This window comes from Euphorbia lathyris, chromosome 5 (genome assembly GCF_963576675.1).
Source record: "Euphorbia lathyris chromosome 5, ddEupLath1.1, whole genome shotgun sequence".
In the NCBI taxonomy this organism is placed as follows: Eukaryota; Viridiplantae; Streptophyta; class Magnoliopsida; order Malpighiales; family Euphorbiaceae; genus Euphorbia; species Euphorbia lathyris.
Window position 1 is genome coordinate 33,063,727 of NC_088914.1, and position 15,584 is coordinate 33,079,310.

At 34.7% G+C, this 15,584-nt stretch overlaps 1 protein-coding gene across 1 annotated transcript; it reads left to right on the forward strand.

Annotated features, from left to right (window-relative positions):
• The first annotated feature begins 3,361 nt into the window (after window positions 1-3,361).
• Window positions 3,362-6,142, forward strand: LOC136228836 (protein SIEVE ELEMENT OCCLUSION A-like). The gene is made up of 6 exons (XM_066017316.1): window positions 3,362-3,663; window positions 3,751-3,798; window positions 3,897-4,327; window positions 4,410-4,522; window positions 4,599-5,200; window positions 5,267-6,142. Exons 1-6 carry the CDS (start codon window positions 3,436-3,438, stop codon window positions 5,921-5,923), a joined length of 2,079 nt encoding a protein of 692 aa, XP_065873388.1. The 5' UTR covers window positions 3,362-3,435; the 3' UTR covers window positions 5,924-6,142.
• The last annotated feature ends 9,442 nt before the right edge of the window (window positions 6,143-15,584 follow it).

Below are 15,584 nucleotides of genomic sequence, written 5' to 3' on the forward strand. Positions count from 1 at the left end.
TTGTCATTTCGTTGTTTCTCTTATTGTTTGCTGATATGGTTTTTAAATTGGTATTTTCTGCTTTTATAGAAAGCTACTTTTCAGCTATAAAAGACAAACATGATATATTTAACCAAATAATTACAACTCATCTCGTTAAAGTGAAAAGACAAACATAATTAGAAAAGGGAGTAACCAAACACCTCCTTAGAGTATTTTGAAGAGAATCATTTATCGGACTCTTAACTTAATTTTGAGAAATTTGAATTAAAAATCAACTCAAGAGATTTTTAGTCACTCCTCAAATCAATAAGATGATGTTTGGTTCATGGAATAGACTAGGAATATAATAACTATTTCTATACAATCCATATTCCACCATTTGATTCATTATTTTTCCATGAAATAGTATTTCATAGAATTTGTATTCCACAATTGCTGGAATAAAGATTCTTAAATTAAACATAGACGTAACTATTACGTCACTCATATTTTCTTTAATTCCAAAATTAAACTTCTCATTTTTGTTGATAATTTGTTTCAAATTTCACACAAAAACGGAAAAAGTACGAAAAACACAAAAAATAATAAACTGAAAAAATAGGAAAAGTTGAAAAATGGTAAAAATGAGAAAAATATGAAAAATTATAAAACGTGAAAACGAGGTGAAAAACGTAAAAACTTAGAAAGTGAAATGGGAATAGCTATGGTAAAAATTATGTTAACTATTTTTTTTTTGTTTTTCATGATTTTTTCGCATTTGTGTTTTGTGTTCGGAAAGTGATTAAAAAGTTGGGTTTCGGGCTCGGTTTTATCCGAAACAAAAGTTTGGGGTCAAAATTGGTATGTAAGTGATTGAAACGGTGTAAAAAGTTTTGGATTTACTGAACTCAAAAGGACTGAAAAAATATTGGAAAAGAGGTGGTCAAATCTGATTTTTTAGAGCAAAAAAACCCAGATTTTTAGTGAATTTTGGAGCAATAAACAGTTTACATTTAGGACCGGATTTGCAAATTACAAAATTTGAGGTTGAAGTTGAGTTGCTGAAAAGTATTTAGAAAAAAAAAAATTAGGCAAATCGGAGGTCAGAAAGTTGGTGAATGTTTTTGTTGAAGTTGACCGGTCGAATATGAGTTTTTAGCGCAAAAAAAACAAACTTTTAGTGAACTTTATAAAAATAAATAGCCTGCATTTGGAGTAGGGTTTGAGAAATAAAAAATTTGAAGTCGAAATTGGGTCGCTAGAGAGTATTTACAAATTGAAATTAGGCAAATTGGAGGTCGGAAAGTTGGTGATTTTTTTTTTTATTGAAGTTGTGTTTGTGCTGATTTTGTTGTGTGTTTGGTTTTTGTTGGTGTCTAAAAATAAAACGTTCAAACTCTATTTATAAAGTTTTAGGACGGTTCGTCCCAACCTTTATTCAAAAAAAAATATAAAGTTTTAGGACATTATTTACCCTCATTACCTCCTATTTTTACTCATCATCAATCTCACTATTTCAACTACACATTCAAGATGGAGATCATGGTTGAAAGTTGAAGAAAATGACATAAGAAATGTCATTAAAATAGCTGTCCACGAATTGGACATTTTACGTTTTTTACTCCAACTTCAAAAATTTATATCTCCCTCGATATAAGTCCGTTTAACCTCCATGAATAGTCATTGAATTCCTGAGAATTTCTAGTTTCAAAATTCCTCGTTGTTGTTCCAAAATTCCATCGTCTGGTATCTCAAAAAATTCATCAAAATTGACAGCTTGTGTCTTCTTAAAAATATCAATTCTTTTTCCATTTTTGCATTTTTTTATGTTATATTTTTTTTAAAATTTTATTAACTATGTAATTAATTATAACCAACCTACAATATTTAATTACATACAAAAATGAAATTTAGATATTTAATTACATACAAAAATGAAATTTAAAATTAACATGGAATTCCTTTGCTTAGTAGTTTTGATTATAAAGCTTTTAAAAGGAATACCAATTTTGTTATTGGTGAATTTGAATGGGGTCAGTGGCAGAGTTGTTAATACTCCAAGAAAATGATAGAATCAGATGCATGCTCACAAGTTATTAGTTAGAAGTTTTACAAAAAAATTCATGCAATTTTTTTATGGTAATACAACAGAGTTTCTTTTTCCCATTATTTATAGTAACTACATGATTCAATGGATTACATAACAATTTCCAACTACATGGTTGTCATGGCTTAGGTGGAACAAAACAGATTTATGCTATTTATTTTTATGAATTGCAATTATAAAATTAATGCTAATAATAAAAAAAACTGATTTTAAATCAGAAAATTCTGCAAAGGTATCTCTGACGGAATACTTTAATAGTATAAACGTCAATTCCACTGTAAACTCTCATCGAGGTCTGTGGTTTGCCCTGACATTGGGAGTGGGTAGACCTACCATTACCTAAACTTTTCCTTACAAAAAAAAAGTAGTATAAACGTCAATGAACACATACGAAGTATGAGACGGAATAATCCGTTGGTAAAAAACGTTGGTATTTAACGAAACATTTCTGTAGTATTCCATAACAACATATTTCCGAACCAAATTTTTTCGACGCGTTTTTATTCCATGGTTTTTAATCTGTCCAAATTCTGTCTGTAAAGTAAGTTACTGTTTTTTTTGTAATGTTGGGAAACTATTTTTCAGTAGTGGGCAAATTCTGCCTTAAAAAAAAAACTTACCAATACACGCCTCAACTTTTCCTCCATTTATTTTCAATACTAAAGAGAAGTTTACGAGTATTCTATAATTCTGATTATGTTTTGTAATTGAGATTATTAATAATAATTTTGGGATTGATATTTATGACAAAACAAACACCTACCCTTATCTCAAAACAACTCACCCCCAAATTATATGGGAAGTGAAGTAAATATTAATGGAGAATTATATTTAGAGAAAATAATAATAAAGTTATGGCTTATTTGTATAAGTTGGAGCAAGCATTCCTTCCTTTATGGTGGTTAGACACATAGAAAAAGTAATAGTTGTTATTATGGTGATTATTTCATGTTGTTGTGTGTTTACGTAAGCCATTAACCAAAATTTGGGTGTGGCTTTAATTGCAGCTCAGTAAGGAAAGGAAAGAGTTGGGTAGCAGCACTATCTCCCAAACCCAAATGAAACTCTCTTAAGAAATATACATTACATATAGTACATACATAGAGTGAATGTGTAAAAAGTACTAGAAAGTAAATGTAAAAGGCTTTTATTTAATGGAGCTAGCACGTGAATGATAATAAGGCTGGTCCTTAGCTTAGTTAGCACAACGTGAATGTGAAAAGGCATATGGTAAATAAATATTAGTGTTTGATTTTTCACTTCTCTTGGTGCCTATATAAAGTGGTGTAGTGTAGGATCAAACACACCACAATACACACAAGCAATAGATATTATTACAAGATACTTTCAGTTGTTTTTCTTGTTCAATGGCAGGATTGGTTAAACAAGCTTTTGGTGTGGCAGGAAAGGTTAAACAGGTGATTACTACAACAATTGATGATGTCCTCAAAACACATCAACCAGACGGTACCCAAGTTGATGTCCATCACCTCTTTGATATTCTCTCCACCATCTTCCTTCCAAATGATGCTGATGCTGATGCTGTACTCAAACAGAATGCTGATACTGAAACCATTTGGAATTTCTTCTGTCAGGTTCTACATTGTTGTTCTTCTTTATAACTTATGTTTACAATATTTTTGTTGAGTTCATGGCATCTGACATTATCCCTTGTTTTGCAGAAAACGGATGGCATACCTGCTGAGACCATAAGGAAACTCTCCTGCGAGGTTTTAAATAATCCATAATTAATTACTTCTTCTTTCACCCCCATAATAATGCCAACCATATTCTTCAGATTTGATAACACATAAGCATTTTGTTTCAGATGACATGCAATTGCTCGGGGAAAGACGCTCAAGAGAAAACAAAGGAGATGCTCAAAGTTCACCTATCAAGATACTATTGGGATGCTAAAATTGTTATATCCCTAGCTGCTTTCGCTGTCAACTTTGGGGAATTCCGCCTACTTACTCAGTTTGACAACCCAATTGCCAAGCATGTTGCACTCCTCAAAAGATTACAGGGAATCATTAAAAATCCATCTTCCTATGACAAATTATTTGCAGGAATTAATGTGCTTATTCAGGCTACTTTGACACTCACCCGATGTGTTCTCCAATTTACCAAGTATTTTGGGACTAGTAATCCTAAACTCTCAACTTCCACAATTCAAACTGTGTCTAAAGCTGCCTTTTATGCTATCCAAAGTGTTGTCATTTGTTCCACTCATATTTCTGGCCTTGGATTGGAAACCCAGTGAGTATTTAATCCCTTTTCATTTACTTAATAACCTATACATATATATGGTTGCTTGGCTTAATTTATATTTCGTTTCCAGGGCTCAAATTGACGTAACTGTAACAGTATCTACACTGTCCACTTTGGCCACTCAGATCATCACTTTCACCCAAGATCTCCAAAAGCAATTCGATGCTTCCAAACAGGACCAGGGTAATCATTAATAAAGCTTAATAGTAATTTATTAGATTTTACATTTTTATCTAACACAGGGTTATAATTTATGCAGAGGAATACACTTCCGTTGTCCAACTGTTCAAAGAGAAGAGCAAGAACAAGATTGCTATCCTCAAGGCCTTGTTTGGTGATGTGAAGTCACCACTTGTAGTTGTCCGCAACCATATCACTACTGAGGTGAGCTGGGAACACTTAGAAAGCAAAAAAGTGTTGCTTTTCATATGCAGCTATTACCCTGGCATTGAGAAAGAGATTAAGGATCTTGCTGATGTTTACATTGAACACCAAGACACAATTGAGTATCAACTCATTTGGTTCCCAATTAATATCACTAATGAAAACCATTTCACTACATTGAAATCTCTGATGCCTTGGTGCACTGTAAGAGACATGTCTGTTCTAAGAGGAGGAGCTTATAAATACATTGAGAAGATTTGGAAGAAATTTCAAAAGAAACCCATTCTTTTGCCTCTGGGAATTGAAGGACTTGAGGAATCACACTATACTATTGATTGGCTTTGGACAACTTTTGATTTGCAATGGACGAATAGGGGCTCCTCACCCTCAATTACTGATGGAAAACAGAAGCAACCATGGGAGGAGCTGCAATTGAACTTTCACTATCTTCTTGGTAGTCTTTATCAACCTAGAAAGGTATTTTCCTATCCTAATTAAAGTTTATCATTATACATTGATTATACCTCTTTTTCATTGTAACAGGCGACACAAACCTCAAACGGAGGAGTCTCAGCCCCAATCATATGCCTATATGGAGGGGAAGAGCTCAAGTGGATTCAGACATTCACTCAGCTGGTGGAAGCTCTTAATACAAAACTCACAACAATCACCATAGAATTAGTCTATGTGAGCAAGCGTGACGCCATCGATGATAACAACAGAGACATTTTCAAGTTCCTGGAGACCAAATCGATCACCTATTGGACAGCAAAAGACACTAAATGTCGTCGTTTCTGGGGTAGATTAGAGAACCTATTCTCCTCGGCAATCCGAAATGGAAGAAACACTAAACAAGACATAATGAAAGAGGTGATAACTTTGCTTGGCTACAATGCCAGCAGCAAAGGTTGGACTGTGTTTGGTCAGTTAGATGCAAAATTATCAGTGAAAATAGCCAAAGCTAGTGGTGGAGTTGCTGAATTGGTCTTAAAAGAAACTGAAAAATGGTGGACGACTGGTAGCATTACTGATTTCCTCAAAAAACTGAGTATTCAGTTGGATGAAAAAGCTAAAACTGAACCTCATCATTGTTGCCACGTTATGCTTCCATCAACTGTGGGAGATAATGTTCATGAGATAACGTGCCCAGTTTGTGAGAAAGATATGGGCAACTTTCGATTCTACACTTGCTGTGTTTGAGGGAGAAGTTGTCATATTAAGGAGGAGGCTTCAAATTCTAGTAGTGTTTGTTGTGTTTTTTCTTTTCTTAATAATCTTTGTGTCGAATGTTGTCTAAGTATCCATGTTTTTATGGCGTTTGCTTTTCTGAATAATGTTTGTGTCTAAGTCTCCATGTTTTTATGGCGTTCGCTTCGGTTTGGCCTCTATTTTAATAAAAACTTGTGTTTGTTTGTTGCATCATCACTTTTATTTAATTATTATTCCCTATTTCTTTTATATAGTCTTGTTCAATTGGACTCTCAATAACCACACTCTATTTACTAAAAAAAAGAATCAGTACACAGAATTCACGGACATAATTTTATTTATCAAAACTACCGAATATGATTGAATTTGTCCATTCGTCACAACACATTCTTTGACACAATCTTACAATTTGTCAGTGATGTATAGCGGGATAATTTTTGCTACTATCAGTGACACAATTGTCGGTGTTGAATTTTAGAAAGAAAGTGTTTTCATTAAAAATTTAATGATCCTTTTCTCTATCACGGTGTCTTTAACGACAGAAAATCTGATGCCCCATTTCGGTGTTCCTTCCATGTCCCTCTTACAAAAAGTGGTCCCTTTTAATTAAAATAATATATTTTATGAGCTAAGGGGACATATGATTAAAAGGGACCATTTTGTGTGAGAGAGACATGGAAGGGGACACCGAAATGGGAACAGCAGATTTTCTCCCATCTTTAACAATCCCTTGTTAGGTAAACAGACTATACGAGTATATTGGTTCTTTTTAGCAATTAGAAAGTGATTTTTAATTCCTTTAATCCTAGTTAGATTTTTGCTAAACTCTAAAAGTTCCAGTTATATAAATGTGGGGTAAATTACACCCATAACCACTGAACTTTATTCGTTTTAATATTAGGGCCATGGTTGTCAGAACCGAAAAAGACAAAGGGTGGAGGGTTAAAGGTTCAACCGAGATTCAACCGAGGTTTAACCGGGGTTCCCAAAATCATATAAAATACTATATTTTATTCGCATTTAACCTTATAATATAGTAAAATGTTTTATTTTTTAAGAAAATAGTAAAATATTAACATTATTATAAAATATATACTAATAAAAATATTTCTTTGATATCAATTAACAACTTTTAGAGATATCAAATTTATAGATTAAAAATATATACTTTTTAAACTAAATAATAATAATTATTATTATTATTTATATGTAAATATTTTTTTTGATAGAAATTGGGACGAGACAGACCTTGAGCGGGGTGAGCACCCATGGCCCAAGAACTGTCAAACCCGCCATATATTAAAAAAAGAAAATGTGAGTTTGAACAAGAAAAGAGGAAGGAGAACAAACAAGAAGAAGAGGGAAGGAGAAAAGTTTAGGAAAAATTAAGAAAAACGCAAATGAAAAATATTACAAATGTCATCATTGATAAACTTGTGACAAAAAGCAGGAGCTGAAGGCCACCAATTGATCACAGAGGAAGAGACTCCAAACTTTGCCAAAGCATCAGCAACGCGATTCCCTTCCCTAAAGATGTGTGTAAAAATAATGTTCATACTAGAGCAAATGCTAAGACAGTGCAACCACTCTTATCGAATACTCCTATGAACATCCATGGAACAAAGTCGAAGCAGATTAACTACGAACATGGAGTCTGACTCAACCCAAAGATGATGCCAATTTTTCTCCCAAGCAAGGTCAATTGCGAAAATAGCGGCTCTCAATTCAGCCATATAAGCAAAAGAAGGAGGGATAAAAAAAAAAGCAAAACAACCTTTGGAAAAGCCGCGATAGTTACGAAAGATACTGTTAGGCATGAAATTGACTAAGTTTAACATATTATTTATAAGGGAATTTGGGTATTTTTTATATCATTTGGTAAAGAATGAGGGCTAATTATTGTCCTTGTGCAGATAAGCAAAGAGAAATGCTAAACTCGCTGGAAACAGCTTGTTTTGCTAATGCCAAAGAGGAGTGGAGCCTTTCTTGTATCCAGCGGTCAAACGCCGGATTATCCAATGACGGACAGCGACAGATCAGTGGTGGCAGAGGCAAAGGCAGAGCGGCAGGTGAAAGTGTGTTGCGATGGGATTTCTAAAAGTAGCAAGATGACATGAAGTATCAACCCCTTGAGTGTTCAAGGGTCAATGGATTTTTAATCATTTCATTTTTATTTCGGTTGTAGTGTTTAGTTGACTTATTTTGCTGGAAGGGTACGAAAGTTGTACCGATTTTGCCCCTGTCTTTCTCTTTAAGTAGGTTAAGCAAAGGAAAGATAGGGATTTTGGATTTTTAGTAGTTTTTAGACAAGTAGACTAGTTGTAGAAAGAAAGAAAGAAAGAGCTCCCATGGAGTCTCGAGCTGTATCAAGAACTACCGACTGCTCACTGCTCGATATGAGTGAGTAGTCCATTTTGAATGGGCACGACCAGGCCGACCCGGTTATGTAAGTTTTACAATCGTTTTTAATGAATAGTTAGTATTTCACCAATGTTGTGATTAATGAGGATTTAACTTTCATGCCTAGGCATTTATTTATGTGTTAGATGGATGATAGGACACTGCTTTCATCTTCACTGATATCTCTATTAATCTCCCAACCTCGAAGCTGACAAGTTAGATGGTTGTGTCAAGGGTTTTCTTAACTAGAAATGCAGTTTTGTTCTTAATGCTAGAAAGAACGTATCTTTAGGACGCTAAAGGTGCTAGTAAGTCTTAGGAGTTTGAGAACACACGAAAGTTGACTCACTTCAAAACTGATACTTTGGCTTCATTGGCATTATCTTCTATTTCATGTGAATGTTGTAAGACGAAGCATAACCTGTTCGGCCGTGTCGAGCATGTTCTATTCTCTAAATCATTACAAAGCTATCTCATTTCTTACTGCATCATCCCTCTTACATCTTACTAAACCAACATCACACAATCAACTTAAAAGAAGAAAGCTTGTTTGACACACACACGCTGTTTAGCAACAACTTCTGATATGCATTTGAATCTCAATCCCTGTGGAGACGATACTTAACTTATCACTTTATTACTTGTATCTAGTGCACTTGCTAGAGTCTAATCTTAGGACAACAGATACCGCCTGCTCCTGCCTCGCCAGGAGTACCGAAAGCAGAGCCGTCCACATTGACTTTAACCCAACCCGGAGGAGGTTTAAGCCAATGGACCGGAATAATGTTGGGAGCCAGAGGCGGCCTTGGAGAAGCCAGAAGATGAGATAAGATATCAACATCCCTCCTTGAAGAGAAAAACCCTTTAGAAGAGGCAAAGGACTCTCGAATCATTCAAAAAAGGGCGATCTTCGAGTGTTGAATAGAAGGATAAACCTCTTTAAAGGTTGCTTCATTCCTGCAATGCTAGATTAACCAGATGGAAGAGACAACATCAACACGCCAGATCAACGACACCTGTGAGCCAAAATGAATGCTACGAAGAGTGTTGAAGAAGTGGATGAATTGGGAATGACGAGGTAAAACGCAGTCAAAATGAATCTCAAGAGCCCTCCACAGAGAATCTGCAAAAGAACAGCTAATGAATAAGTGGTTAATGGACTCAGCATCCCTACCACAAAGAACACAACGAGAGGCAAAAGAGAAGCCTAGACGCTGTAGGAGGTCGTGAGACGGAACCCTTCCATGCAAAACTCTCCAAAAAGTGAAGGAATGAGAAGGGGGAGTGTGAGCATTCCAAACAAATTTATACCAGTCCACCGAGGAGGAACGAGGACTAATAATCGAATAGTACTCTTTGGCAGAGAAAATACCCTTCGTAGCGGGCTACCAAGCGCATAAATCAAAATCATCTCTACCCCTGTGAATAGATCGAATACTTTCTTGAACAACTGAAGGCAGAGTGCCTAAGCCAAGCCATTCCGAATTGACCAAGAAATCATCAACAGAATTAAAGCGTGAATGCTTATCCTGATGATCAAGACCCAATCTGTCCGCCACCGATGGAATGATCCACCTATCAGTCCAGAAATTGAGCGCTGAAGACCGGCCAATCCACCAAAAGGTCTGGTCCCAAATGGATGAATAAACAAACTTACAGGAAGACCAAATCGAGGAAGGAGCAATGGTAGCTTTAGGCAAACCAGAGACATCCATAAATCTAGACTTCATCATAGAAATAGCAAGGTTGTTGTCTTGAATTAAATCCCAACACATCTTACCCAAGAGAGCCTGGTTAAAGATCCTAAAATCCTTAATGCCCAATCCACCACCCTCCAAACTTTTGCAACAAGTTTGTCAGGGAAGCGTGATTAACTTCCTCTGATCAATACAACCCGTCCAAAGGAAATTTCTAACACTTCGATTGAGCTTTTTCAACAAACCCACTGGCCACTTATAGATTAAGAATGAATGAACCAGACAGCTAGTAATAGCAGACTTAATTAGAGTTAAACGACCTGCAAATGAGAGAGAGCTACCTTTCCATTTGCTAAATTGAGAAAGAAATTTGTCTGCAAGGCATCTGAGGTGACGGGCCCTAGGAGCACCTTTAAATAAAGGGACTCTTAAGTAACTAAAGGGGAGAGACTCCAAACGGATGCCAAGACAGTTGGCAAGCCGAACCCTCCTCGAAGGACTCACCTAAGAACCAAAAAAGATAGCAGATTTATCCCAACTAACCTGCTGACCGGATATCTGTCCATAAAGCAGGAAAAAATCCTTAAGAGCATGCACATTGCTCAAAGATGCCACTCCAAAAATGAGCATGTCATCAGCAAAAAGAAGATGAGAGGGAAAGGAATTTCCACCAGAATAATACATAGGAGAGAATAAGTACCCTCCCTAACCATTTTAGTAAGCCAATGAGAGAAAAAATCCTCAGCAATGTCAAACAGTAGAGGAGAAAGGGGGTCCCCTTGTCTAACCCCTCTAGAACAAGAAAAGTAACCCTTTGGAGAACCAATAATCATCACAGAAATACGAGCAGAAGCCAGAATGTTTAGGATCCAATCTCTGAAAGTGAGAGAAAAACCAAAGGAATCCAACACAGCAAAGAGAAAGTTCCAATCTAAAGTATCAAAAGCCTTACGAATATCAATTTTTAAGGCCATGTGACTACCAAAACATTTTCTGTCAAGCATATTAACTCCCTCAGAAGCTAAGGCAATGCACTGATGAATGCTTCTACCTTTGAGGAAACCATACTGGTTGGATGAGACAATCCTTGCAGCAATAGCTGCAAGGCGATCCGCAAGAATTTTTGAGATGATCTTGAAACCAAAGTTACTTATCACAATTGGACGAAAATTCTCAATTCTGTCAGCTTCAGCCACTTTAGGAATAAGGGCCATAATACTAGAGTTTAAACCAGGCAAGATGCAACCATGATCAAAGAAAGCCTGAACCATATTGCAAACGTCCTTCCCAACAATATCCCAAAAGAAGCGATAAAAGGTTCCCCCAAAACCATCAGGGCCAGGGGCACTGTCAGGATCCATGGAAAATACCGTGTCTTTAATAGCTTCAATGGAAGGTTTAGAAATTAATTCCTCATTTTCCGAAGAAGTTACTAAGTTGGGAATTACCTCATTAATTGGAGAAAGATCGAAATGGTCCCTAGAACTACGGAAGAGATTAGAGAAATAATCAATTACATGATCAGATAATCTATCCATGTCGGAAGTGAGACCCCCATCGCCGATCCTTAAATGATGAATGTCAGCCCAAGTCTTTCTAACTTTAGCAGACCTTTGGAAAAAACTAGTGTTCCTATCCCCCTCTTTAAGCCACTTAACACGACTTTGCTCTCTGTACATCATCTCCTGCCGAAGAAGTTGTAAATCAAGATTGGAACAAGCGGCAGAAGCAGCACTACTCAACTCTGGAGAATCACCTTGCTCAGAAATTTGCTTTTGAATATCGGCAAGATGAACTTCTGCCAGGTGGATATTAGAATCAATTCTGCCAAACACGTTTTTATTCCAATCCCTGAGAATAAGCCTAAGAGTGCGAAGTTTATGACATAATAGTTGTGCAGGAGGGAGAGAGATGTGGGATGCAGTCCAGTGGTTCGCAATTACCCCCTTTAAAGAATCATTAGTGGTCCACATGGCATGGAATCTGAACCTAGCAATCCTTGGTTCCCCAGTTTTGCATTGAAGAAGCATCGGGCAATGATCAGAACTATACCTTGCTAAAGCCGTGCAGTAAATAGTGCCCCAAGAATCTAAAAAGCCCTCTGACACCAAAGCTCTAACCAGATTACATGTAAATATAATAAAATAGTAGAGTGTATATTTTATAATTCAACTTAAATTACTTTTCAATTTTATTTTATATAAATATATAAAGTTTAAAAACTTTATTAATATTAGAAAAATAAAATAATTTTTGTATAATAATAATCAAATACAAAATAGAAAAACTAGTATTAAATAATATTTTAAATATTTAAGTTGTAAATATTATTATATATACAGTAAAACCTCTATATAAGAATACTCTATATAGAAATAACCTCTATTTTGTTATAAAAAAACTCGGTCCCAGGTTGGGCCAGTTATAAATAGGAATAACCTCCCAAACGTTATTTGTTATACACTTTTCAAGTCCCACCTTTAGAAATTATGCCTCCATATAGTAATAATTATATATTTATATGTATATATTAAGAATTCAAACTAAATCATAAAATATTAAAAAAAAACTATTGAAATTATCTATGAGTTGGAAACTCAAACTACAACTTGAAATTATAAATATTTAGTATTCTCATTGATGTTTACATTTTTCCCATAAAACTTTTTCAATTATCTATATATTGAAAACCTAAACTCTAAATTGAAATTCTAAATATTTAATTTATTCCATTAATGTCTATTGTTATACATTATATATAAACCATGCATGCCTATGATAATCTTAACCAATTTCAAGTGGTATTATTTAAAATTTAAAATTATATGTGTTGAGAAATTTTATTATATCAAACTCTATTTAGTAATAACCTCCTAATTGTTATACAAATAGTCCGGTCCCAAGTATATTCCTATATAGAGGTTTTACTGTATATTAATTGTTGATAAATATCATAAGTTGTATAGTAGTCTAGTGCTTGAGAAGCATGTTTAGTATTAAGAAGTCTTGGGTTCAAGTCCCTTTGACAGCAAAGTTCTATTTTTTTTAATTGAATAGCAACCCTGGTCAGACCGCTTAACCGTGATCGGTTCAGCCGGTTCGCGGTTGAACCGAGCGGTTCGAGCTGGTTTTCACTTATGTGAAAATATAGCTCTCTCCGGACCGGAGTAGTGATCGGTTTCGGTTGAACCGGGTCGAACCGGCCAGTTCGGTCCGGTTCTTACAACCTTGATTAGGGCCACTAAACTTTACACGTTTTAACATTGATGCCACTATGACAGTTGACCAACACTTTTTACCCTTAACTCTTCTTTTTAACTGGTTCTCTCTCTCCCTCTCTCTTTCTAAAATTTTATATTCTCATTTTACCATTAATCATTTTCTTTCTCTCTTCGTCCTTTTCTTTCTCTCTTCATCAGCCATGACTAAAATATATAAGGTGTGGTGTTGAAACAGAAATATATAGGATGATAAGAGAGGAAGCAATGCATATAATAGATAACGTAAGCATGTCTTGTAGTGTGAAGATATTCCGCCAATCAAAGGTTCCAAAAATAGCAAGAAATGATACTAATTTTCTTCTATAAATACATGAATCTCAAAGTTGGCTTAGTATCATTCTTCAATGGTTTTCCTACCTTTCCTTTCACTATCTAACATCATGCTTTCTCAAAAATATCAACTCACAACTGAGCTTGAATAGAGACCAAGCTTTCTTGAAGTAAATTTCTCAAAGTTGTGCTTTTGTTTTGTTATTTTCTGGTTTTGCTTTATACTGATTCTTTTGTGTAGGTGGGTGTATTGAATACCTTGACTGGCTGAATGACAAAAACATCATTTTGAACAGGAGGCAGGGTAGTTAAAGTCGGCACTCAGCGTGTACCCTGCAATTGGTAGGAAGCTGCAACTTGTAAGCAACCCTCCAAATCTCGCTAGAATAGGAAATGGGCAATAATATTTAGCTGTAAGCTTAAGTGAACTCCTAAATGATCCCGTGTTGTTTCCTTTAGAGGCAATCTATTTTGGTTGCTGATATTGGTTGATAGAAACGTGTTCTTTTGGGTTGTTCGTGTTTGTGATAGAAAGATTATAATCAATACTTAGGAGTCTCCAATTTAACCAAAAATCATAATCTCATATTTATTTATTTATTTATTTATTTTGGCATTCCTCTTCAATATATATTCTAAAATAATTCATATTCTTACTATATTAGTCATTCAAGGACCTCAACATATTTACCAACTCCAATATATTACAATTGAAATACCAAAGTTCTAACCATAATTCTAACAATAAAGCAACCAACTTCCAAACCTCGTCTAAACGGTCGGTAACATTCTCTATATCCTGTACTTTCTCATCTAAAAATATTAAAACATTTAAAAACGTGAGACAAAAATCTCAGTAAGAAACTATCAGCTATAAAAACCAACTTTACTTAACATAGCTACATATATACATTTATAAAGGGATTTAATCAAAACCTTATAAAATATACTCAAAACTTAAGTTCATAAAATAAAATTTGTGTATGTGTATCCATCCTCGAATTCCACCTGTGTAGCTTATCATAACATCAATCATATCAATAATCGAGATATCTCATTCATATCTCGTTCTTTGCCTAACGTTAGGACTACCAGCCGTGCATTCTGGCCATACCACCATTAGGTATGGTCTTATAACTTACAACTCCTACCCCGGGCAATCCTAGATGGACAAAACCATTTTATTCTTGCAAAATATCACAACTCATAAAAATCATATTTGGACTTCAATCCAAAATAATAACAACAATAACCGCAACAGATTTCTCAATCCAAAAACAATTCGTGAGAAATCATCAAATTCATTTTATTCAATATATATATACATTGAAACCAAAAATATATATGTATATATGTATATACTTCACTTGTTCATAATCAAGCTCACAATTTTTCAATTTTTCAAAACATCAATCCTTAATCAATAAAAATTTCAAAGTTAATCAACCAAATTAAGCCTTAAATCAACATAATCAAGTAAAATCTGAAATTGACATAGAAGCATAGTCAATAGCTTCACAATAAAAAGCAAAATCATAAAAAACCTCAATTTTACAAAATTTCTGCATAACCCTAAAATATCAATTTCTAAAAATATACATAAAACTCAAAATATAGTTGATAGTTACTTACCTTGACTATTAATTGAAGAAAACACACTCGTTCAATTCTCCTCTAAATTCTGTCTAAGACGTTTCCCTCCAAACACTTCCGAAACTCAAAAACTCTTCGGTTAGGACTTAGATCTATGTATAAAGATGCTATGTTTTAAATTTCGAATGATTCGGACGGTCGAAACTCCGTAAATCAAAGAAACAGTGGAGAAACGATTCAGAAAAAACTGATGAAGAAGATGAAGAGGCAGAGAAAGAAAAGAAAAAGAAAAAAGAAAACAAAGATGATGATGATCATCACGAATTCTTTTGTCATATATATCCAAATCTGGAAAAAATCCAGTTTGATCCTCCATCTTTATATAATCTTTTTAAAATTTCCGTAAACTTT

What these genes read in the sequence shown, in the direction of transcription:
- LOC136228836 (XM_066017316.1), top strand. Translation starts at nt 3,436, where the DNA reads ATGGCAGGATTGGTTAAACAAGCTTTTGGTGTGGCAGGAAAGGTTAAA. An exon ending in GGCCTTGGATTGGAAACCCA is followed by an intron (nt 4,328 to 4,409) that starts GTGAGTATTTAA and finishes TTTCGTTTCCAG; the next exon opens with GGCTCAAATTGACGTAACTG. An exon ending in GTCTTTATCAACCTAGAAAG is followed by an intron (nt 5,201 to 5,266) that starts GTATTTTCCTAT and finishes TCATTGTAACAG; the next exon opens with GCGACACAAACCTCAAACGG.